General features: G+C 29.9%; 1 protein-coding gene across 3 annotated transcripts in view; it reads left to right on the plus strand.

Annotated features, from left to right (window-relative positions):
* The window catches only part of LOC119607615 (organic cation transporter-like protein), a 121,680-nt gene that overhangs the window by 19,886 nt on the left and 74,676 nt on the right, over nt 1-27,118 (plus strand). The window contains exon 1 of one of the 3 annotated variants that reach the window (XM_037961609.1): nt 4,382-5,373. The exons of the other annotated variants lie outside the window; for them this stretch is intronic. Within the exon in view, the coding sequence (XP_037817537.1) occupies nt 5,185-5,373 (189 nt within the window). The 5' untranslated portion in view covers nt 4,382-5,184. Of the gene's footprint in view, nt 1-4,381; nt 5,374-27,118 lie in introns of those variants that run through there. 3 annotated transcript variants of the gene reach the window in all.

Consider the following 27,118-nt stretch of genomic DNA (forward strand, 5'->3'; position numbering starts at 1 on the left):
TTCAGTCTTTTTCAGGTGTAAAAGGGATAAAATTGTATTTTTGGTACTTTTTTTAGCACATTAAGAAAACTTATTCGATTTATTACGTATTAACTCTATAATATTTATTGAAACAAAATATTTGCTATTTCACTAAGGAAAAAAGTACACAAAAAGGGGAAAAACGGGAAATTCAATTTATTGAAACTCATTAAGTGAATTTTTAGAAAATTTGAAAAAATAGTTAATTTAATCACACAAAATAAGCTATTGGTATGTATATTATTTTAGAATTCGGGTACAAAGCCCTATATAGGACCATATTCGGGTAAATTATTTGGTACTTTTTGAAAGCACATTTTTTTGGCCGTTTTTTTTTTCTATGGCTTATAGTTCATGACCTTTTACTCAAGTAGACTAAACATTAGTCTGATTAGAACTATAAAACATATTTGTGTTAATTTAACTTGAACCACTTACTTATATAAAAACAATAAATTAGATACAAATTACTTTTGTAATCCCATTTTTGTTGTAATTATTCGTAAGATTAATTTTATCTCAATTTTTTCAATTGATTCTAAAAAAAACGTTTTACTATTTCCTATAATTTGAAACAATACAGTCAATATAATAAGAAATAAACAATCAACTTATAATTATTCTCAACAAGCTTAAGGTAACTGTGAAATGTATAGAGCAATATGAGCTAACTCCAAGTTTGTAATTTTTGAAATTTTTAGAAAAGAACTATAATTCCAAAGATTTTTGGAACATGTAGAAGCTGTAAAACAAATTTGTATAAAAATGGAGATAACTCCTTTTGCTTATTTGCCTCTTATATAGTAAGCACTTATGTACATATAAATAATTATTTTGCTGCTACTTTGCTCTTTAACTGAAGAAAAAAAAAAAGAACTTTATTCCCATTTATATTGAGAGCTGACAGGTAGTAATCCGCTTATGGCTGTTAAACGGGGAAAAATACAAAATAATACATTTTTTGTATTTATTTGTAAAGGACTTACAAGCAAAAGGTAGAAAATAATAAGTTGGTTTTTATGCAAAAATAAGATTTCATTTACTACATCAAAGAAATGTGGAGAAAAAAATGGAAAAATATTTCAAAATATTGAAGTAAGCTTTGGTAACAGATATTTTCGAAGATAAACTTTAATTTGTCTAAATAATTAACTCTTTTTAGATGTAATCTCTTTAAATACTTTCAAGTTCAATATCAATTTAAATAAATACATAGACAAAGCATTTAAAAATGTCCACTTCCGTTTTGCTAAAGATTTATGTTTCTCTTCTTTCCTTCCTTTCTATACTCCTCCTTTTACCCCACTAATGACATTTAGATTTTCATTTTAAAAAAACAAACACAATCATTTTAATCCTTCTTATATCCTGTTGCAACTCCTACCCCTACATGCATTGGCAATTAAACGGAAATTTATGGTGGTGTTTGTAAAATAAATCAAAAGCACACCTGTAGCCAGACAAGAGAATCTTAAATCTAAAAGAAAAACAACAAAAAGCTTTAAATGGTTTTCTTTATAATTATTCCCAATGCCAAGCTGAGAAATGCACTTTAATGTTATGGTTTGTTGAATGCTAATCCCGGAAATCCTTATCCAGAAATCTTCTGCAATAACAAAACCAACGTCACACACATACGCAAACATACTCATTGGAGGAAATCACAAGAGAGCAAAAAAAGAGTACAACATAAAAGCTAAAGCCATTGGCTTTTGGAATACAAAAAGACATGCAAGAACAGGCACCATCAACAATTCTAATACAGTGTAAATTGGGGGGTAAGAGAGAGGCCTTATGGTAGGGCCTTACTACGAACACAACACATAATCAGGTTAGGAGGAATACTTAATGAAATCAGAATAAGTTAAGTAATTCAGTTTCAAGTAAATTACAATTAATTGTAATGTGCAATTGAGTCGCATACGATTACTTGTACTTCAAATCTAGTCTATAGACTAGACTACAGATCAGACTATATATTAGACTATAGACTAGACTATAGACTAGAATATAGACTATACTACAGACTAGACAATAGAATAGTCTATAAACTAGACTATACACTATACTATAAACTAGACTACAGACTAGATTATAGACTAGAATATAGACTAAACTATAGACTAGAATATAGATTAGACTATAGACTAGAGTATAGAGTATAGATAAGACTATAGATTATGTTATTGACTAGACTATAAACTAGACTGTAGACTAGACTATAGACTAGACTATAGACTAGACTATAGACTAGACTATAGACTAGACTATAGACTAGACTATAGACTAGACTATAGACTAGACTATAGACTAGACTATAGACTAGACTATAGACTAGACTATAGACTAGACTATAGACTAGACTTAGTAGACTAGACTATAGACTAGACTATAGACTAGACTATAGACTAGACTATAGACCTAGCCTTATAGACTAGACTATAGACTAGACTATAGACTAGACTATAGACTAGACTATAGACTAGACTATAGACTAGACTATAGACTAGACTATAGACTAGACTATAGACTAGACTATAGACTAGACTATAGACTAGACTATAGACTAGACTATAGACTAGACTATAGACTAGACTATAGACTAGACTATAGACTAGACTATATAGCTAGACTATAGACTAGACTATAGACTAGACTATAGACTAGACTATAGACTAGACTATAGACTAGACTATAGACTAGACTATAGACTAGACTATAGACTAGACTATAGACTATACTATAGACTAGATTAAGACTAGACTATAGACTAGACTATAGACTAGACTATAGACTAGACTATAGACTAGACTATAGACTAGACTATAGACTAGACTATAGACTAGACTATAGACTAGACTATAGACTAGACTATAGACTAGACTAGACTAGACTATAGACTGACTATAGACTAGACTATAGACTAGACTATAGACTAGACTATAGACTAGACTATAGACTAGACTATAGACTAGACTATAGACTAGGACTATAGACTAGACATAGACAAGACTATAGACTAGACTATAGACTTAGACTATAGACTAGACTATAGACTAGACTAGAGACTAGACTATAGACTAGACTATAGAACTAGACTATAGACTAGACTAGACTATAGACTAGACTATAGACTGACTATAGAACTAGACTATAGACTAGACTATAGACGAGACTATAGACTAGACTATAGACTAGACTATAGACTAGACTATAGACTAGACTATAGACTAGACTATAGACTAGACTATAGACTAGACTATAGACTAGACTAATAGACTAGACTATAGACTAGACTATAGACTAGACTATAGACTAGACTATAGACTAGACTATAGATAGACTAGACTATAGACTAGACTATAGACTAGACTATAGACTAGACTATAGACTAGACTATAGACTAGACTATAGACTAGACTATAGACTAGACTATAGACTAGACTATAGACTAGACTATAGACTAGACTATAGACTAGACTATAGACTAGACTATAGACTAGACTATAGACTAGACTATAGACTAGACTATAGACTAGACTATAGACTAGACTTTAGACTAGACAATAGACTAGACTAGACAGTAGCCTAGACTATATGAGTTCGAACAAAAAGTATTATGCCCGTTTAGTAAAGCCCTTAACCTTCGGAGAGTTTGGTTTTATACACACAAACACACATGTATTGTGTAGTTATGCAGTACATATACAAGTAAGTACGTATTTATGAATGGCTTATGCAGTGACATTAACCTTTAGGAAAACATGGGAGCAAAAAGCTTTTTCAGATGGAAATGAAAAAAATATGAAACAATAACGTCAACAGCTGTTTCTGGGTAAAAGCTTTTGAAAGAGAGTACTATTTACAACAAAGAGAGTAAGTGAACATAAACAGGTTTCCATTAACACTAGAAATGCCAGATTAACAAATGTTTGATATAAATTAAAAGAATTTTTTTAAGAAAATTTTAAAGTTTTAAATTAAAGTAAGAAATGTTAGTTTTGTTAGTTAATGTTAGTTTAATTTTTAAATTTAAAACAATTTGTTATTGTTTTAATAGTTGTTTTAAAACTTTCACTTATACTTTCTAAGGATTTTGGCGCTAAAGTGAAAGTTTTTGTTTGAGTTTAATAACAATGAAAAGCTTTACAGGACCTTTATTTTAGCAAGCTCTTAATAATAGTTTAGTTGCCTTAAGGCTTTTAAACACAAATGTTGTCAATTCGCTTAATATACGTTATACAAAATTTTTTTAAATAAATAAAATTTTTAATAGAAAAAAATTTAAAAAAAATTTATAAAATAAAATTATACAAAAAAAAAAAAAAAAAAAACAAAAAATCAACAAATTTAAAAAAATTTTATTACTTAACTTTAGCTTAACTAAAGAAATAAAAATCCTTTTACTTTAATTACATTCGTGACCGGGAATTTTAGTTTTTCCGCTTTTTAGTTTTTCTTACATTTTGTTTCTGTTCTGTTAATGATAAATGTGTTCACACCATGACCATAATTAAGATAAAAAATGTGCTGTTTCCTTTTGTTTATTTTGCCTGCCTCACAACAAAACAGTGTTAAACTTCTAACAGATCCTGTAAAGCCTAAAAAGCTTCACCCTCTTAACTCCCTCGTTTTGCCATTTTGATTAAGGAAATTTGTCATGATTGAAAAATATAAATTTTATACCGACATTTTGGTGTTGTTTTTATTGAATGGCATAAAAATTAAAGAAAGAGACAAGAAATAAAAAAATTTCGTATTAATGCGGGTAATAAATTGGGCAAACAACAACAACAAATAAAACGGGAACAAGGCCCTTAGCAAAAACCAAAAAAAGAACAAACACCCACTTCATAAGCCAGGGTTTGCAAATTTAAAGGAAAACGAAAGTGTGCTAATAATATAAACAAATAAAAACATAAAATAATTTATTGCAAATAAAACCATATTTTGTGTAATTATATTTAATTGTTATTGTTATTATTTGTCTGTTATTGCTGTGAAAAAATATATTCTCGAGAGAGTGAGTGAAAAAACACAACACAACGATAAAAAAGTATAATAATAAAAAAAGCAAGAAAAAAACTAATAATTAAAATTAGTTATCAACGTATAAAAGTACCTAATAATTAATTATTCCCCTACACCTCATCAGTTTTTATTATGCTGATGGACAATGGCAGTAACAGCGGCAGCGTTGTTGGCTCTAGCCACAATGCTGCCGATTCAATGGGCAATTGTAGCGGTGGTGAGACTTTAAGTCGTACTACATCGGCCAAAGATCTTAATAATGATGAGGATGATGATGACGAGGAGGCGGAGGAAGAGGAGGATGAAGAAAATACTGCAACGGTAAATTTGGGTTATAGTTTAGAATATGTTTTCCAAACGGAGGTTGAAAACTAAAGAGAGGGTGAAAGGTCAAATGTTAAATTTGTACAGACCCATATAGATTATGGACTAGATTTATATGAAACTATAGAATAGACTATAGACTAGGGTATAGACTAGGCAAAGACTAGACTATAGACTAGACTATAGACTAGACTATAGACTAGACTATAGACTATAGACTAGACTATAGACTAGACTATAGACTAGACTATAGACTAGACTATAGACTAGACTATAGACTAGACTATAGACTAGACATAGACTAGACTATAGACTAGACTATAGACTAGACTATAGACTAGACTATAGACTAGACTATAGACTAGACTATAGACTAGACTATAGACTAGACTATAGACTAGACTATAGACTAGACTATAGACTAGACTATAGACTAGACTATAGACTAGACTATAGACTAGACTAGACTAGACTATAGACTAGACTATAGACTAGACTATAGACTAGACTATAGACTAGACTATAGACTAGAACTATAGACTAGACTATAGACTAGACTATAGACTAGACTATAGACTAGACTATAGACTAGACTATAGACTAGACTATAGACTAGACTATAGACTAACTTCACTAGACTATAGACTAGACTATAGACTAGACTATAGACTAGACATAGACTAGACTATAGCGACTATAGACTAGACTATAGACTAGACTATAGACTAGACTATAGACTAGACTATAGACTAGACTATAGACTAGACTATAGACTAGACTATAGACTAGACTATAGACTAGACTATAGACTAGACATAGACTAGACTATAGACTAGACTACTAGACTAGACTATAGACTAGACTATAGACTAGACTATAGACTAGACTATAGACTAGACTATAGACTAGACTATAGACTAGACTACAGACTAGACTATAGACTAGACTATAGACTAGACGATAGACTAGACTATAGACTAGACTATAGACAAGACATAGCTAGACTAGACCTATAGACTAGACTATAGACTAGACTATAGACTAGACTATAGATAGACCAGCGGTTCCCACCATTTTTTACTTCGCGGACCCCTTGAGGAATTTATTTAATTTCACGGACCCCCATACATATTTTGATATCTTATTGTTATAAATAACACTGTGATACAAAAGTGAAGAAAAATAAAATGCAGGCGTTCTCATATACCAATTCTATTTCGTTATAGTCCATAGAGTACGAATATATTTTTAGTTTTCCCCTATCACTTCGTTAACTTACTTTTTAAGAGCAAAAGATGCGAAAAAGAGCCATTTTTGAAGTTTTAAATTTGAAAAATCATAAGTTTAGTAGTTTTCATCCGATTTTCAAATCCGATATTTTTTTTAATGATACAAGTGTCTTTTAATCCAAAAAAAGAAATCCAAATTTATGGTCAAATGTCTGGTTACGGTCGTTTAAGTAAAAAAACTCACACTTTTTTAAAAAATTTTCATTTTCATCATGCTCTACTTTGACCATGAGGCAGTGAGTTCATCTTTTATTACTTTCCTGAAGAATCACATAAAGGAAGGTTTCTAAAACTTGTTATTTCATAAAAATCTATGAAAAACTGGATGATTTATGCCAATTTTTCTAATAGAATGTTTCTCGAATTTTTGGTTTTCTCCATACAAATTAATTTTTGTATAAAAATGTTTATAAACATTTTTTAAACTTGTTACAAAGAAAACCAGAAACATGAACGTTTTTGTATGGAAGAAATATGCTATATTTTTATAAAACTTAGCACAACTCATAACCTTTTTCATCGATTATCATAAATTGACCATCATTGGAAACCCAACTTAATGTGCCTTTTTTCAAATGTAATAAAAGCTAAAGTTACTGCTTCAAGGCCAACGTAGAGCCGATCCTCCCTAAATGTTGTGGAGAAATTTTGGCACGCATTAAACTTATGTGCATCAATTTTAGTCACTACAGTCATATTTTTAAGCCAGTAATGAGCATTATAGTTATTTGCAGAGAGAGGGGTCCTTATATGCGGGAAGGGTCATTTTTTGGCCGATCCAAAATAAAAATTGGTACAGAGGTTTTGGCTCGTAAGAAACTTAAGTGTGTAGCACTTCATCGCTTTACTCATATTTTTAAGACAGTAATGAGCGTTGAAGCTATTTCCTGAAGTGGACCCAATAGGGGGAGTAGGGCCAATTATGGACCTATCCACATAAAAGTTATTAAAAATATTTTGGCTCGCGAGGAACTTAATTGTGTAAAATGTTATTGCTATATTCGTAATTTTTAGCCAGTAATGAGCGTTAAAGTCAATTTCAGATGGAGGATAGGGTCATTTATGGGACGATCTTAAAACAAAATCGTAGAGCGATTTTGGTTCGTAAGAAACTTACTTATACCGAATTTCATCGCTATACTCACATTTTTGGACCAGTAATGAGTGTTAAAGTCATTTTCTGAAGGGGACCTTATATGAGGGTAGGGTCAATTATGGACCGATCCTCAAAAAATTTGGTAGAAAGATTTTGGCTCACATGAAACTTATTTATGTAGAATTTCATTGCTATACTTGCATTTTGGGACCAGTAATGAGTGTTAGAGTCATTTTCAGAAGGGGACCGTATATGGGGGTAGGGTCATTTATGGGCCGATCCTAAAAAAAATTGGTTAAAAGGTTTTGGTTCGTAAGAAACTTACTTATACCGAATTTCATCGCTATACTCGAATTTTTAGGCCAGTAATGAGTGTTAAAGTAATTTTCTGAAGGGGACCATATATTAGGGGTAGGGTCATTTATGGGCCGATCCTCAAAAAATTTGGTAGAAAGATTTTGGCTCATATGAAACTTATTTATGTCGAATTTCATCCCTATACTCGTACTTCTGAAGCAGTTATGTCCGTTAAAGCTGTTTTTGGAGGTCCACTTGTATGGGGGCTATCCGAAAAATTGGACCGATATTGCCTATTTTTAATACCAAACAAACTTTAGCAATAGGGAATATTTATGCAAAATTTCAACTGTCTAGCTCCTCTCGTGTGGTCCCTATCGTGATTTCAACAGGCAGATGGACGGACGGACGGACATGGCTAGATCGTCTTAGAATTTAATAAGGACCCGGAATATATATACTTTTATGGGTCTATGGCCAATATTTCGATGTGTTACAAACGGAATGACAAAATCAATATACCCCCCATCTTTTTTGATGGTGGGTATAAAAATTGTGAAAAAAGTGTGAGTTTTTTTTTACTTAAATGGCCGTAACCAAGACATTAATCATAAATTTTGGATTTATTTTTTTGGGTTGAAAGACAACACTTGTATCTTTAAAACAAAATATCCAATTTGAAAATCGGTTGCAAACTACCAAACATATATTTTTTTTAAGTTAAAACTTCAAAAATAGCTCTTTTTCACAACTTTTGCTCTTAAAAAGGAACTAAACGAAGTGATCGGGAAAAATTAAAAAATAAATTCCTACTCTATGGACTATAACGAAATAGAATTGGTATATGAGAACCCTTGCATTTTTTTGCTGTATCACTGTGTAATTGTTCGTCCGAAAATTGTCTTAGTCCTGGTCCATAAACCCTATAAAATATTCCCGTACATTGAGAACATTTAGTATTTCGGAGATGTTTTCAATTTCATGGTTTTAAATATAGAATGACTTCTAACATGATGTTTAATTTTATGATCGTGAGAGCTTTCATGTTAATTTCTCGTCAAGGTAGAGAAAAGGTTTCTTTAACAAGTATTGTCGACGTGTGCTTAAAGAGTCATGTTTCTAAATTTTTTGCGATTGCATAGGAGTGAGCTGAGTATGTAAGCTAAGTTTTCGGGAAAATATGTGAAAGTTAGACTTCTTCGATGTTGTTGCGGAATGCGTTACCCACATAAAATATGACCTGAACTCTTTGCGAATGTACTGTGAATTTGGATCTTAAATTTGAATTTTAAAATACCTACGAATTATTTTACTGCGTGGTTTTGACTATTTACGCAAAACGCTATGAATTTTCTGATGTTGATTTAATAATATTGGACAACAAAATGAAGTTAAAATCTGTGTATCACGTTGGAATAGAATATTTATATTTAAAATTAACTAGATTAACACTTTTGCTTACAATTTAAAAAAATATTATGAAATGTGACCTAACTTCATATTCCGGGATACCAGTATCAGTATTTAATTCTAAGGCAAATCATTATCCGTCTGCTATAAAAACATTTATTGCGATACATATATATTTATAAAAATTACAAATCACGTAATACTTTACTTTATAAAAGTGAAACAATAATTTCAGGATGAAACTGATAAACGACCGAAACAATAAAATTCAAAGAGTCACCAACAAATCTGGGATTATTGAATAAAAATTGTGTATTTTAGTATTTATGAAAAATTTGGAGATATTTTTAATATTTTGTAACATATAGAGAATATTTTTTATTCATGATTTTTTTCGTTCGTCTTCGCGGACCCCCTAGGATTTTGCTACGGACCACTAGGGGTCCGCGGACCCCCTTTTGGGAACCGTTGGACTAGACTATAGACTAGACTATAGACTAGACTATAGACTAGACTATAGACTAGACTATAGACTAGACTATAGACTAGACTATAGACTAGACTATAGACTAGACTATAGACTAGACTATAGACTAGACTATAGACTAGACTATAGACTAGACTATAGACTAGACTATAGACTAGACTATAGACTAGACTATAGACTAGACTATAGACTAGACTATAGACTAGACTATAGACTAGACTATAGACTAGACTATAGACTAGACTATAGACTAGACTATAGACTAGACTATAGACTAGACTATAGACTAGACTATAGACTAGACTATAGACTAGACTATAGACTAGACTATAGACTAGACTATAGACTAGACTATAGACTAGACTATAGACTAGACTATAGACTAGACTATAGACTAGACTATAGACTAGACTATAGACTAGACTATAGACTAGACTATAGACTAAACTATAGACGAGACCATAGTCCAGATTACATATGAGTCTATAGCCCAAGTCATATAGGATACCATAGTCCAGACATTTGATGAGGCTATAGTCCAGACTATAGATGAGACTAGAGTTTACACTAGAGTTTACACTATAGATGAGACTATAGGTGAAACTATAGTCCAGACTATAGTCTCACCTATAGTCCAGACGTTAAATGAGATTATAGTCCAGACAATAGATGAGACTATAGTTCAGACTGTCGATTAGACTATAGTCCAGACTATAGATGAGATTAAAGGTCTAACCCAGACTATAGTGGACTATATAGCTATAGTCCAGACTATAGATTAGACTATAGTCGAGACGTTTGATGAGACTATAGTTCAAACTATAGTTCAGACTATAGAAGAGACTATAGGTGAGACTATAGATGAGACTGTAGGTGAGACTATAGATGAGACTATAGGTGAGACTACAGATGAGACTATAGTCCAGACTATTGATAAGACTATAGTTCAGACCTTAAATGAGACTAAAGTCCAGACTATAGGTGAGACTATATATGAGGCTACAGAGTCACCTATAGGCCAGACTATTGATGAGACTATAGTCCAGAATGTAGACGAGACTATAGCCTAGACTATAGACGAGATTATAATCCAGACTATAGAAGAGACTACAGTCCAGACTATAGAACAGACTATAGTCCGGACTATAGATAAAACTATAATCTAATCTTTAGACCCAGAGTGTAGAGTGCAAATTATAATCCATATTTTTCTCAAAATTTAAGCAAAAAATAAACTATCAACAAATTAATTGCCTGATTAAATATTTAAATTGCAAAAAAATATGCCAATCACGATAATTTTTTCAATATTCCAACCCCTTGGAAAATTTTATGAAATATAGTTTTGCTTACGATGAAGTATTATTCATAATATAACAATGAATGAATGAAAATGTTTAAATGTCAATTATTTGCTGTAACATTGCGTTTTTATTAATTTTATTTTTGTTGTTGTTATAGTTTTCTATTTAATTTGGTTTATTTTATTAATTTATTTATTTTTGTGTTAAATGCATGTGTCATGTGTGTGGAAGTTGATGTTTGTAATCATGATGATGATGACGTATAATTTGTTTAATAATTATTTAAGCATTTATTTATTGTAATATTTAATTATTTTATTTATTAGTATGTTTTCTTTATTTGTATTTGTATTCTATTTAAAATTAGCTAATAATCTATAATTGTATAAAATGATAAACATGAAATGTAGAATTTTGATTAATTTCGTGATGAATATGAAATGAAATGATTTATTTTAGTAATTTGGGGTTTAATGAAGGGGAAATTTGTTTTTTTGGTTAGATTTTTAAAAATACTTAAAGATAATCATTTGAAGATTGTAAATAAATATATCAATCATTTATTGTTTTAAATAGACAGCTAAATTTTGTTTCGTTTTAGGAAATTTACAAAAAAAAAAAAATTATAAATAAAATTTTAAAATTATTTTAAAATAATGGCAGACAATTGTCAGTGGGAGAGTTTGGGAAAATAAATTGCTAATGATATTGAAAGGAAGAAGAAATTCATAACTTTTACGAATAATCTTAAGTGGACTAGTTACTAGACTGTCTCCTGGTAGTCAATAAAGGTTTCATTCCTTCTAAGGTGTGAGATACTAAAGAAAATCGAAGATAATCGCTTTGATGCTGAGTCTACTTTTAGCTGCAGTATGTTAAATTTCTTCTTATCCTTCAACTTTTATTGAAATTCCTCTCACAGTTTTAAAATGCTCTGGGGGAATAAAAAAAGATAATAACATCATCTGTATATATTTCATTATTATTATAATCTTATTAGTTTGTTTTTCCCAAAAAAATAAACTCCACCAACAGAAGTAGTAGATTGTTGATGTTGATTATTGGCAATTTTCCTACAAAATATTCAATATTTTCATAACAAAAATTTCCAATCTATGAGTACCTTACTCTTCCTCTCCCTAAAATAAATTTACATAAAAATACTATTATTTCTCTTCTTTATACTAAGCAGACAAAAACCCATTATAATAATTTTGTTATAAGAAAATTTTTACATAAATAGTTAGTTACTTGAACAATCAAAAAAATACATATCTTTTAACAAATTCATGTAAATTACTTAGTTGATTTAATATTTCATAAGAGACCTTTTACATTGTTGAAAGCAAACAACAAATAGCTACCAAAGTTAGAAAAAAAGCAGTCAATGACCTTAAATCTTATACAAAACATGAAAAAGGGAAGAAATAACAATGAAGAAGAACCTTAAACTTAAAACGTTTTGTTCGCGTAACAAAGAAAAATTAATCGAATAATAAAGGAAGGCTTAGAATATACAAAAAGCCTTAAGATATCCTTATTTTTTAAAAAAATTTTTCTAAATAACTATAGAAGGTGGGGGACTGTTATAAATGAAGTGAAAAGTGACATTTGAATGACAAATGTATAACCTTCAGCTATTAGAAGTGAAAGTGTGTGGAGAGCAAATCTTTGTAAAAAATTAAACAAAAACATAATTTTGATGGCAAATTTTTTTTTAAATATGATAAATCGTCTTCCAAATCAACGAAAGAAGACATTTTTCTATAAGAAAACTGTCTTAAGAAGACACTTTACTAAACGAAAACTGAAGACACTTTTCTATAGGTAAACTCTGTTAAGAAAACATTTTTCTATACGAAAACTGTCTTAAGAACACACTTTTCTATACGAATACTGTCTTAATAAGAAACTTTTCTATACGAAAACTGTCTTAACAAGACACTTTTCTATATGAAAACTGTCTTAACAAGACACTTTTCTATACGAAAACTGTCTTAACAAGACACTTTTCTATACGAAAACTGTCTTAACAAGACACTTTTCTATACGAAAACTGTCTTAACAAGACACTTTTCTATACGAAAACTGTCTTAACAAGACACTTTTCTATACGAAAACTGTCTTAACAAGACACTTTTCTATACGAAAACTGTCTTAACAAGACACTTTTCTATACGAAAACTGTCTTAACAAGACACTTTTCTATACGAAAACTGTCTTAACAAGACACTTTCTATACGAAAACTGTCTTAACAAGACACTTATCTATACGAAAACTGTCTTAACAAGACACTTTTCTATACGAAAACTGTCTTAAGAAGACACTTTTCTGTCTTAAGAAGACACTTTTCTATACGAAAACTGTCTTAAGAAGACACTTTTCTATACGAAAAGTGTCTTAAGAAGACAATTTTCTATACGAAAACTGTCTTAAGAAGACACTTTTCTATACGAAAACTGTCTTAAGAAGACACTTTTCTATACGAAAACTGTCTTAAGAAGACACTTTTCTATACGAAAACTGTCTTAAGAAGACACTTTTCTATACGAAAACTGTCTTAACAAGATACTTTTCTATACGAAAAGTCTCATAACAAGATACTTTTCTATACGAAGACTGTCTTAAAAAACACTTTTCTATGCGAAAACTGTATTAAAAAGACAGAAAAGTGTCTTCTTTGGGGAACACAGTTTTTATATCTATCTTCTATCTATATATATAAAAATGAATGTGTGTTTGTTTGTATGGTTGTATGTTTATATGTTTGTATGTTTATATGTTTGTATGTTTGAACGTTATAGACTACTAAACGTTATAGACGGAACCGATTTCATTCAAATTTTCACAGCGTATTCCTGTATGTCTGGAATAGGTAATAGTCTACTATTTATTTTGAAATTCCAAGTGAGCGAGGAGCCACGCCTATATTAAGAAAATATTAAATCCGTATATTTTAGATAATATAACAGTTAGAGATCTCAAATTTTGTCGGAGCAACTTTACTGTCAATATAATTATTTAGGACAAAAAGTAGGCGGACTACCATTAGGGGGCGTGGCACCTCCCATATAAATTAAATACAAAAATACGTTTATCTTGGAAACTATTACAGTTAGAATCTTCAAATTTTGCACGAAAAACTTTAACATCCACCTAAACATTTTGGGTAATAAATTGGCGGACTACCCATGAGGGGAGCGGCACCTCCCATATTAATTAAAGACAAAAATTCGTTTATCTGGAAAACTACTGGAACTAAATTCTTCAAATTTCGCACGAAGAACTTAAATATTCATCTGAACATTTTGTAGGAAAAAAAGCGGACTTTCATCTGGTGGGTCTTGAAGCCCCCACAGGAATCAAATAGAAAAATTCGTATATCTGAGAAACTATTAGAGCTAGAATCTTCAAATTTTACATGGAGAACTTTGAAATTCATGTGAACATTTAGAGCATAACGGGCGGACTTTCAATGGGTGGCTTGGCACAACATATATGAATTAAATACAAAATTTCGTGCATCTTGGAAACTCTTATATTATTCAAATTTTTTATAGATAGATAGAAATTGGCGATAGATAGAAACTGGCGAACTTGCAATAATTTACTTGACATCTTTCATATGTAACATATATTAAATCTGGTATTTATTTATGCAGGGTAGCAAAGCACACTGGGTATAGCTAGTAGAATAATATATTTTTTGGCCAGATAGTTTTCGTATAGAAAAGTGTCTTCTTTGGGAAATCAGTTTTCGCATAGAAACGTGTCTTCTTTGAAAAGACAGTTTTCGTATAGAAAATTGTCTTCTTTGGGAAGACAGTTTTCGTATAGAAAAGAGTCTTCTTTGGAAAGATAGTTTTCGTATAGAAAAGTGTTTTCTTTGGGAAGGCAGTTTTCGTATAGAAAAGTGTCGTCTTTGGGAAGACAGTTTTCGTACAGAAAAGTGTCTTCTTTGTGAAGACAGTTTTCGTATAGAAAAGTGGCTTCTTTGGAAAGATAGTTTTCCTATAGAAAAGTGTCTTCTTTGTGAAGACAGTTTTCGTATAGTAAAGTGTGTTCTTTGGGAAGACAGTTTTCGTATAGAAAAGCGTGTTCTTTGGGAAGACAGTTTTCGTATAGAAAAGTGTCTTCTTTGGGAAGACAGTTTTCATATAGAAAAAGTATCTTCTTTAGGAAGACAGTTTTCATGTAGAAAAGTGTCTTCTTTAGGAACATAATTTTCGTATAGAAAAGTGTCTTCTTTAGGAAGACAGTTTTCGTATAGAATAGTGTCTTCTTTGGGAAAACAGTTTAGGTATAGAAAAGTGTCTTGTTAAGACAGTGTTTGTATAGAAAAGTGTCTTGTTAAGATAGTTTTCTAATAGAAAAATCTCTTCTTTGGGAAGACAGTTTTTTAATAGGAAAGTGACTTCTTTAGGAAGACAGTTTTCATATATACGAAAACTGTCTTCCAAAAGAAGACACTTTTCTATACGAAAACTGTCTCCCCAAGGAAGACACTTTTCTATATAAAAACTGTCTCTTGCCAAAGAAGATACTTTTCTATATGAAAACTGTCTACCCAAAGAAGACACTTTTCTATACGAAAACTGTCTTCCCAAAGAAGGCACTTTTCTACATGAAAACTGTCTCTCCAAAGAAGACACTTTTCTATATGAAAACTGTCTTCCCAAAGAAGACAATTTTCTATACGAAAACTGTATTTCGAAAGAAAAAACTTTTCTATACAAAAACTGTCTTCCCAAGGAAAGTACTTCTGCCCCAAGAAGACACTTTGCTAACAAAATTGTCTTCCTAGAGTAGACACATTTCTGTACGATAGTACAATTAATTTACAAAACTTTTGCAAATTAAAGATGTTATTTTTAGGCAAATTATTTTCTTAAAAAATTAATTAAAAGTTGTCTAAATTGTGGCAATTAAAAGGGATTTAAGTTTTTTTTTACTTTTTTTTTGGGGTTACTTACTATAAATAGACCTAAACTAAAAAATTAAGATATAGTGACAAAAAAGTAGGGATTATTTTAATTAAACCACATGTAGATTTAAATGAAAAATAGTATTTAAAAAAAAGAAACGAAAAGTAACTGGAAAAAAATGCAAATTAAGAAATTGTTTTTAAAAGTTTTGTAAAGAAACACAACACAGCAGACATGTTGGTTTTTGTGGAGGTGATTCAAATATTTCATGAAATTTATTAATTTAACAATTGCCTCGTTAGCAAATTCAATGTAATTGAGAGATTCAATACTGAAACTTTATAGTGTATGAGTAGGAGCTGTCTAGCAAAAACCTTATAACTTTATTAATTTATGTTCATTTAAATCCTTCTAACACAAGCTACCTACCACCTTAATTTATACTTTCTGAAAGAAAATCTCCGTTAACATATTTGTTATGTCCATAAATAAATATCCCACTAAAACGCATATATACTCATTATGATTATATTTTCTTTGGTCTGCATAAAAACATCATCATTAAAATTAATTTTTCTCGTTTAGTTGAATGAAATCTCTTCGGTTTTTATACTTATTTTTACACACTCCAATTGGAGGCGAAAAAATTTACGATTCCATCAATTTAAATCAAATAAAATATAATTTAAGTACATCATTATCATCATACATTTGTGTATGTGTGTGTAATAACCACCGACGACCATCATTATCATTAAAAATAATGTATGTTTCTGTATTTGTATTTGAATTGGATTGTATTGATACGAGAATACCATTACCATTTGGTTGTTTGTACCAGCAGCAGGAGTAGCAAAGATACCCGGTAGTTTTGGGGGGCAATTAGATTAGTGGCAACACTTTTTACATATTTAACTAAAGAATCATAATACTCAACTAAGTTCAAAAATCAAGTAACCTACAATTCCTAAGTGTAATTAGTAAAATATTTGAACTAACTACATCTTAGTTTACTTAGGCACATAAAAGTGACAATAGACTCTATGCTAGTTATCAGAGGAACCAAAAATTTTTACAATGTAGTCATCCCAATAATGTGTAAACATTTCAATCTCAAAATTCCTGGACTATTTTTAAAAAGACAATATCCTACAAAAACTGCTAGACTATGACAGGAGCAGCATATGTTGATTGTACTTTTGCATGTACTTATTTACGAGCACTTAAAATATGCCTCCTGTACTGCTACAATAATGTGATTTTATTTTTTTCAATAAACAATAAACTGAATACCCTATTCTGTTGTTTTTATAAACAACAAAATAGAAGTTGTTTATTTTGTTTTATTTTTTTTCCCTTACAACTGCATTTAGAGTTGGAAAACAACCAGCCAAGTGTAGAAAGGAATGTAAGAAAAAATAAACTCACTGTTATTGTTGGTGTTTTGTCAAAACTTTAATGTTTTGTGAAAGATGCGTTTTGAATTCTTATTGAGTTTAAAATAATTCTTTCATAAGACATTTCTAGTTTTCCTAAAATATTGGGAAAGGTTTCCTGATGAGCTGGCTTAAGCAACCGGCGAAATGCGCATAGGAACTAGCTTCCCCACCATCAATACATTACAGTGAATTTATTTAAAAATTGGGGTTGAAAGCACGATAAGAAACTCTTTAACTTATTTGAAAAAATAATAAAAATCCCGAAATCAATTTTTAAAATAAAAAAAAAAAAAAAAAACTTTTGTTAGTTTTTTTTTGTGGTAAAATAATGTAAATAAACAAACTGCTACGTTTTGGTATGAGAGGAACAAATATTTTTTCGAAATATAAACACTTATTTGTAGAGAGAAAACTGCCTAAGTATTCACTCGAAATGACATTTTTTAAGAGAGCAGCTCTTGAAAAACAATATTTCTGCAGAATACTTTCGATAGGAAAACACAAGAGGCAGTTTTTTTTGAAAGACAGTTTTCGTATACAAAACTGATTTCTTTTGGAAGACAGTCTTTGTATAGAAAAGTGATATCTTTGAGAAGACAGTTTTCGTATAGAAAAGTGTTTTCTTTTGGAATGCAGTTTTACATAGAAAAGAGTCTTCTTTTGGAAAACAGTTTTCGTATAGAAAAGTGTCTTCTTTAGGAAGAAAGTTTTTGTATAGAAAAGTGTCTTCTTTCGGAAGACAGTTTTCGTATAGAAGACTTTGGGAAGACGGTTTTCATATAGAAAAGTGTCTTCTTTGGGAAGACATTTTTCATATAGAAAAGTGTCTTCTTTGGGAAGACAGTTTTCGTATAGAAAAGTATCTTCTTTGGGAAGACAGTTTTCATATAGAAAAGTGTCTTCTATGGGAAGACAATTTTCATATAGAAAAGTGTCTTCTTTGGGAAGACAATTTTCATATAGAAAAGTGTCTTCTTTGTATGGAAAATTGTCTTCTTTGGGAAGACAGTTTTCGTATGGAAAAGTGTCTTCTTTGGGAAGACAGTTTTCGTATAAAAAATTGTCTTCTTTGGGAAGACAGTTTTCGCAGAGAAAAGTGTCTTCTTTGGGAAGACAGTTTTCATATAGAAAAGTGTCTTTTTTGGGATGACAGTTTTCATATAGAAAAGTGTCTTCTATGGGAAGACAATTTTCATATAGAAAAGTGTCTTCTTTGGGAAGACAATTTTCATATAGAAAAGTGTCTTCTTTGGGAAGACAATTTTCATATAGAAAAGTGTCTTCTTTGGGAAGACAGTTTTCATATAGAAAAGTGTCTTTTTTGGGATGACAGTTTTAGTATAGAAAAGTGTCTTCTTTGGAAAGACAGTTTTTGTATGGAAAATTGTCTACTTTGGGAAGACAGTTTTCGTATGGAAAAGTGTCTTCTTTGGGAAGACAGTTTTCGTATAAAAAATTGTCTTCTTTGGGAAGACAGTTTTCGCAGAGAAAAGTGTCTTCTTTGGGAAGAGACAGGTTTCATATAGAAAAGTGTCTTCTTTGGTTTCATATAGAAAAGTGTCTTCTTTGGGAAGAGACAGGTTTCATATAGAAAAGTGTCTTCTTTGGGAAGACAGTTTTCGTATAGAAAAGTGTCTTCTTTGGGAAGACAGTTATCGTATAGTAAAGTGTCTTCTTTGGGAAGACAATTTTCGTATAGAAAAGTGTCTTCTTTGGGAAGACAGTTATCGTATAGTAAAGTGTCTTCTTTGGGAAGACAATTTTCGTATAGAAAAGTGTCTTCTTTGGGAAGACAGTTTTCGCAGAGAAAAATGTCTTCTTTGGGAAGACAGTTTTCATATAGAAAAGTGTTTTCTTTTGTAATCAGTTTTCGCATTGATTTCGTATAGTATTATTAAAAAAAACTGTTATACAAAATTTTTTATAATTAAAACAAAGAGTGGGAGGATTGCCAAAAAATAATACCTCTTGTTTTGTAATTAATATTGTCATAGAAATACACAAACAGTCTAACAATTAAACCTTTTGCTTGACCCCTAATACAACAAAAGTGAAGCAGACAAAACTCCTCCCAAATCATTCAATTGTTTAATAAATCAGAAAAAAAAAATCCTCCCTTTTTTCCTATGAATAAATTGGTATATTTAAAAAAAAAGGTTTTTTAGAAAATTTCCTAAATTGTTTATTAAATTAATGATTAAGTTTGAAGGGTCATAGGAATTGAAAAGGGAACAAACAATGAAACTGTTTATGGTCATTTAGAATTTTTGGAATTGCTGTCATTTGGAAATAGGTTTAGCTAATTAGTTAAAGGAATATTGTTTTAATTTGTAAAGAATTTAATTTATAAAGAAATATTTATTTAACATTAATAAGAGAAAAAGATTAATAATGAAATTTAAAATTATGAAATTAAATAACAAACCTTTTTTTCTTAGAAATTCTGTCTTACAAATTTTTTTTAGCCAACAATCTTTATAATTTTGTTTTGAGTTTTTTTTCTCTCGTAAAGCAATATTTAGGGTTATTTCATCAGAATTTAAAAATTCTATATTATTATCTGTTGTTTACAATAATTTTATATTTACATATTTATGACGTCATTTTAGAGAAATATTATATCATTATACTGAATTTAAATAAAGTAAGTAGGTCATTAAATTACAAAAAAATAGAACAAAAAAACCTTAAAAAAACAGATTTCATATGGAAAAGTGTCTCAAGTGGAGATAGTTGTCGTAGGAAAGTGTGTTTATTGGAAAACTGTTGTCCTATAGACAAGTATTTTCTTATGCAAGACAGTTATTGTGTAGAAAAGTGTCTGCTTTGAGATGACAGCTTCATTTGGAAGACAGCTCTGTATAGAAAAGTGTCTTCGTTTGGAAGGCAGTTTTCATAAAGAAAAGTGTCTTATGGAAGGAAGTCTGTTTTTCTTTGTGAAGACATTTTTTGTAAAGAAAAGTGTCTTCTCTGGGAAGACAGAAGAGTGTCTTCTTTGGGAAGACAGTTTTCGTATAGAAAAGTGTCTTCTTTGGGAAGACAGTTTTCGTATAGAAAAGTGTCTTCTTGGGGAAGACAGTTTTCGTATAGAAAAGTGTCTTCTTTGGGAAGACAGTTTTCGTATAGAAAAGTATCTTCTTTGGGAAGACAGTTTTCGTGTAGAAAAGTGTCTTCTTTGGGTGTTTAAAAAAGTGTCTTCTTTGGGAAGACAGTTTTCGTAAAGAAAAGTGTCTTCTTTGGGAAGACATTTTTCGTATAGAAAAGTGTCTTCTTTGGGAAGACAGTTTTCGTATAGAAAAGTGTCTTCTTTGGGAAGACAGTTTTCGTATAGAAAAGTGTCTTCTTTGGGAAGACAGTTTTCGTATAGAAAAGTGTCTTCTTTGGGAAGACAGTTTTCGTATAGAAAAGTGTCTTCTTTGGGAAGACAGTTTTCGTATAGAAAAGTGTCTTCTTTGGGAAGACAGTTTTCGTATAGAAAAGTGTTTTCTTTGGGAAGACAGTTTTCGTATAGAAAAGTGTCTTCTATGAGAAGACAGTTTTCGTAAGGTGTCTTCTTTGGGAAGACAGTTTTTGTATAGAAAAATGTCTTCTTTGGTTAAACAGTTTTCGTATAGAAAAGTGTCTTCTTTGGGAACACAGTTTTCGTATAGAAAAGTGTCTTCTTGAGAAGACAGTTTTCGTATAGAAAAGTGTCTTCTTTGGGAAGACAGTTTTCGTATAGAAAAGTGTTTTCTTTGGGAAGACAGTTTTCGTATAGAAAAGTGTCTTCTATGAGAAGACAGTTTTCGTAAGGTGTCTTCTTTGGGAAGACAGTTTTCGTATAGAAAAATGTCTTCTTTGGTTAAACAGTTTTCGTATAGAAAAGTGTCTTCTTTGGGAAGACAGTTTTCGTATAGAAAAGTGTCTTCTTTGGGAAGACAGTTTTCGTATAGAAAAGTGTCTTCTTTGGGAAGACAGTTTTCGTATAGAAAAGTGTCTTCTTTGGGAAGACAGTTTTCGTATAGAAAAGTGTCTTCTTTGGGAAGACAGTTTTCGTATAGAAAAGTGTCTTCTTTGGGAAGACAGTTTTCGTATAGAAAAGTGTCTTCTTTGGGAAGACAGTTTTCTTATAGAAAAGTGTCTTCTCAAAGAAGACACCTTTCCTATAGAAAAGTGTCTTCTTTGGGAAGACAGTTTTCGTATAGAAAAATGTCTTCTTTGGTTAAACAGTTTTCGTATAGAAAAGTGTCTTCTTTGGGAAGACAGTTTTCGTATAGAAAAGTGTCTTCTTTGGGAATACAGTTTTCGTATAGAAAAGTGTCTTTTTTGAGAAGACAGTTTTCGTATAGAAAAGTGTCTTCTTTGGGAAGACAGTTTTCATATAGAAAAGTGTCTTCTTTGGGAAGACAGTTTTCGTATAGGAAAGTGTCTTCTTTGGGAAGACAGTTTTCGTATAGAAAAGTGTCTTCTTTGGGAAGACTGTTTTCGTATAGGAAAGTGTCTTCTTTGGGAAGACAGTTTTCGTATAGAAAAGTGTCTTCTTTGGGAAGACAGTTTTCGTATAGAAAAGTGTCTTCTTTGGGAAGACAGTTTTCGTATAGAAAAGTGTCTTCTTTGGGAAGACAGTTTTCGTATAGAAAAGTGTCTTCTTTGGGAAGACAGTTTTCGTATAGAAAAGTGTCTTCTTTGGGAAGACAGTTTTCGTATAGAAAAGTGTCTTTTTTGGGAAGACAGTTTTCGTAGAGAAAAGTGTCTTCTTTGGGAAGACAGTTTTCGTATAGAAAAGTGTCTTCTTTGGGAAGACAGTTTTCGTATAGAAAAGTGTCTTCTTTGGGAAGACAGTTTTCGTATAGAAAAGTGTCTTCTTTGGGAAGACAGTGTGTCTTCTTTGGGAAGACAGTTTTCGTATAGAAAAGTGTCTTCTTTGGGAAGACAGTTTTCGTAAAGAAAAGTGTCTTCTTTGGGAAGACAGTTTTCGTATAGAAAAGTGTCTTTTTTGGGAAGACAGTTTTCGTATAGATAAGTCTTCTTGGGGAAGACAGTTTTCGTATAGAAAAGTGTCTTCTTTAGGAAGACAGTTTTCGTGTAGAAAAGACAGTTTTCGAATTTTCTAATATATTTGTTATTGATCTCTTTCTACAAGTCATAGTAAAATTTTTCTAATTTTTGTTCTTCTTTTATTTTTAGGTAAGTGTTAAAAAACTAAATTCAGGACAATAATGAATGAGTCATAAGGAATTACTTATTTAACACCAAAATTTGTAAACGTTCCTGGTGAGTAGTCGTCTCCGATGTTACAAAAGGATTAAATCTTACTGAAGAAATACTGATGCTTTAGTAAGGAATAGTATTTATATTATAATCTTTGTCTAATACTTTATAGAGACAGTTTTTAAAGGGTTAGTTCTGTATTTTCAACTTTATGACAGTTAAAACTGTTAAATAACAGAAAATCAAAGAAATTTTAAATTAAATTTCTCATTTAAAAACCCCTTATAATAAAGTTAATAATAAAATTAAAGACAGTTTAATCTTGATGTTTATTTAATAATGATATTAAAATAGTAATTTGCACGATTTGCTTTCAAAACTAATTTAACCGAAAAACAAGCGAATAACAATTGACACTAATGAGACAGACAGGGTTACAGATAACAAACCGAACAAACAAAAACACCACTGCTGATGAAAGAAAATAACAAAAATGACAACAATAATATCAACATTTCAATCTTCTTTCCCGAAATAGAAGTTTGTATGTCAAAAACAAAAATAAACAATTTACCAACTAAACGTACATATTTACATGTTTGACAGACAAACATTGTTCGTCTAATAAAAAGAAAAATAACATTTAAAGGCATCATCAGTTACAGATATGGACTGAAAAAAAAACAAAGGAGTTTTTTCTGTCTTTTCTATTTAAGAATGGAAAGTTTTTGTTAACGTGTTAGGGATACTCATTGTACGCTACGTTGGGCAATAATTTATTTAAGTAGCAAAACAAAATATCTAAAATTATACGAAAATTTTCAACTCCAAAGTAGTGATTTCATATTCGCTTGCACTCCCTAAGTTTCCTGATTTTAATAAACTACAAGCTGTGAAAGTTACACTTTTGTGTCTTCTAACATTTGTGGAAAACTTTGACATCATGTAGCTTATGTGTTCTTACAACAAAATGTGTATCACTTTAATCGAAAGAGAAAACTTAAAGGAAATACTGAAGTGGAAATGGTAAAGAGATGCCAAAGAGGTAAAGTGTTAAAAAGAAAATAATCTTTTGCATAAACCAGTAAATCTAGTATTAAAGTTAGTTTTCAAACAACAACAACAATAGCAACTTATTCTCACACTCACGCCAACAGAAATCAAACTAAAACTAGTATTATAAAGTTATTTTAAGGATTTGATTTAAAAAAAAATGGTCACGATGAGCGTATGATTAATAAATAATTCCATTGAGTTCGATAACACTTATACGCTTTGATGTATGAGATTTTAGTTTATTGAAATAAATTATGAATCAAGAGATGAAAAATTAAAGAAATACAGGCAGATGTTATTTAGAAGAAGGTCTCATATAAATAAAAACTGTTATATTTCTATTTTCCATATAAAAAACTGTTATACACAAAGTTTTGTATAGAAAACATATTTTTTATAGAAAAAACTTTTAAACACAAACTTTTCTATAGAAAAAACTATTATACACAAATTTTTCTACAGTAGAAACTGTAATACACAGATTTTTTATAGATAAAACTGTTACACACTCATATTTCTAAATAAAAAAACTGTTATACACAAATTTTTCTATAGAAAAAACTGTTTATACACAGATTTTTCAATAGAAAAAACTGTTTATCCACAAATTTTTCTATAGAAGAAACTGTTATACAAAATTTTTTTTATAGAAGAAACTGTTATACATAGAATTTTAGATTGAAAGTAACTTTTATACACAAATTTTTCTACAGAAAAACTGTTATACACAGATATTTTAATAGAAGAAACTGTTATATATAGAATTTACTATTGAAAATAACTGTTATACACAAATTTTTCTATAGAAAAACTGTTATACACAGAGTTTTAATAGAAAACACTGTTATACACAAATTTTTCCTTAGAAAAAACTGTTATACATGGATTTTTCAATAGAAACAGTGTTATACATAGAATTTTCTATTAAAAATAACTGTTATACATGTATAGAAATAACTGTTATACATAGAGTTTTCAAATTAAAATAACTGTTATACACAGATTTTTTAATAGAAAACACTGTTATACATAGAATGTTGAAATGAAAATAACTGTTATATACAAATTTTTCTATACAAAACTGTTATACATATATTTAATAAAATATTTTTCTTTGGGAAGACAGATTTCGTACAGAAAAGTGTCTTCTTGAGAAGACAGATTTCGTATAGAAAAGTGTGTTTTTTGGAAAATAGTTTTTATATAGAAAAGCGTTTTCTTTAGGAAGACAGTTTTCGTATAGAAAAGTGTCTTCCTTGAGAAGACAGTTTTCGTATAGAAAAGTGTCTTCCTTGAGAAGACAGTTTTCGTATAGAAAAGTGTCTTCCTTGAGAAGACAGTTTTCGTATAGAAAAGTGTCTTCTTTGGGAAGACAGTTTTCGTATAGAAAAGTGTCTTCTTTGGGAAGACAGTTTTCGTATAGAAAAGTGTCTTCTTTGGGAAGACAGTGTCTTCTTTGGGAAGACAGTATTCGTATAGAAAAGTGTCTTCTTTGGAAAGACAGTTTTCGTATAGAAAAGTGTCTTCTTTTTCTATAGAAAAACTGTTATAACTAAATTTTTCTATAGAAAAAGCAGTTATACTCATATTTTTTTCTATACAAGGAACTGTTATATACACATAAAGAATTTTTTAAACATATTTTGCTATAAAGTGCAGTCGTTTTTGAAGAAAAAACTGTTATAAACATTTTTTTCAGGAAATTTTGTGTATAACAGTTTTTATAGAAAATTTGTGTATAACAGTTTTGGAAAAAATTGTGTATAACAGTTTTAGAAAAAATTTGTGTATAACAGTTTTAGAAAAATTTGTGTATAACAGTTTTTTTCTATAAAAACTTTGATGACGTGTATAAGATGTTTTTTTTAATTACTCAAAAAACATAAATGTCCTGAATGGGTCCTTGCCATTATAACTTTATCTTAAAGAGCAATTGAAAAACATTTGTTTATTTGTAAAAACAACTATAAAAAGTTACTTGACATTACAACAAAAAGAAAAAATGTTCCCTTGACGTTTCAATTTTTGATACGCCACATAAAATTCAACACTCATAAAACAAAAACTCGTGTTAAAAAAAATTTAAAAACACTTTTAAATAAATGTTAAAAAAGTTTTTTTTTTTACAGAAGCTTTTAAAGAAAACTGGGAAAAATGTGTTGAAGTCATCAAATATTTTCTCTTTAAGAACATTATTAAGTAATTTAACAGAAGTAGAAGTTGTTTCTTTCTTTTCAAATTTAAGTTTATTGTTTCATTATCTCTAGTTTATCTAGTTCATTATTTTGTGTTTATTAAATCTCATTTAGTTCATTTTTTCAGATAATTGATGAATTAACCTTCTCTAGCAGCAACTAATATTTAACATTTCTTTAGGGGTTTGTGTTTGTTTTCTTTTTTCTTTCCTTCCATGTAATTCCTTTCATTTCTTGTTTTCCTTAAGGTTTTGTTCTTCTAGTCATTATTTAAGCATGAATGGTTTTGTTAAATGTGTTATAAATACTATTATTATTTAAGTATTATAGTAAATATGTTGAATGTTAGTAAGAAAAAAAGAGCAAAACTCTTCATATAATACATATATTAACCTTCAAAATTCCATAGGGGTCTTAACACTTAATTGGTTTGTTAGTCATGACATTTAGTTTTCTCCTTTAGATTCTTTCACTAATATTTAACTTTACTTCCTGTTTAGATTTTTAACCCTTTTTCTTGTTTATTGTTTAATTCTTTGTGTTTTTCTTGCTTTATTTTAATGAATGAAAAACTTTTGCCATAAAACTTGAGGTGTAAAAAGGTACCAGTCAATCTATTCATCCGTATTCTAAACAAAAAGTTTTTTTACAAATTATGTGTGCTTGAAGTTTTTCCCCACGCTCTTGCTAAAAATAGTTATCGATAAAACTAATTTAGCATTTAAAATAGTTTATATAATGAGAAAACTTAATAAAATGTCAATTTAAGGAAATGCATGCCCTGGTTGTAAAATTTCAATAAAAAAAGTTTGAACAAGTTAAGTTAGATATAAAAAATATTATTTGTTTCTTTTCTTTCTTATAATAAATAAAATGGAAATAAAGTTAAAAAAAATTGGTTAACATGAAAGTATTAAACAACTAATCAAATTCCCTGAAAAAAAAAAAACTTGGCAATAACTTGTATTTATGCGATAACTTAAGTCGATAGTCCATAGTCTAGTCCAAAGTCCAGTCTATAGTCCAGTCTAAAGTCTAGTCTATAGTCTAGTC

Source organism: Lucilia sericata, unplaced genomic scaffold (assembly GCF_015586225.1).
Source record: "Lucilia sericata isolate MDLA Ls3-8-SP2 unplaced genomic scaffold, ASM1558622v1 Contig000719F_arrow, whole genome shotgun sequence".
Taxonomy (NCBI): Eukaryota; Metazoa; Arthropoda; class Insecta; order Diptera; family Calliphoridae; genus Lucilia; species Lucilia sericata.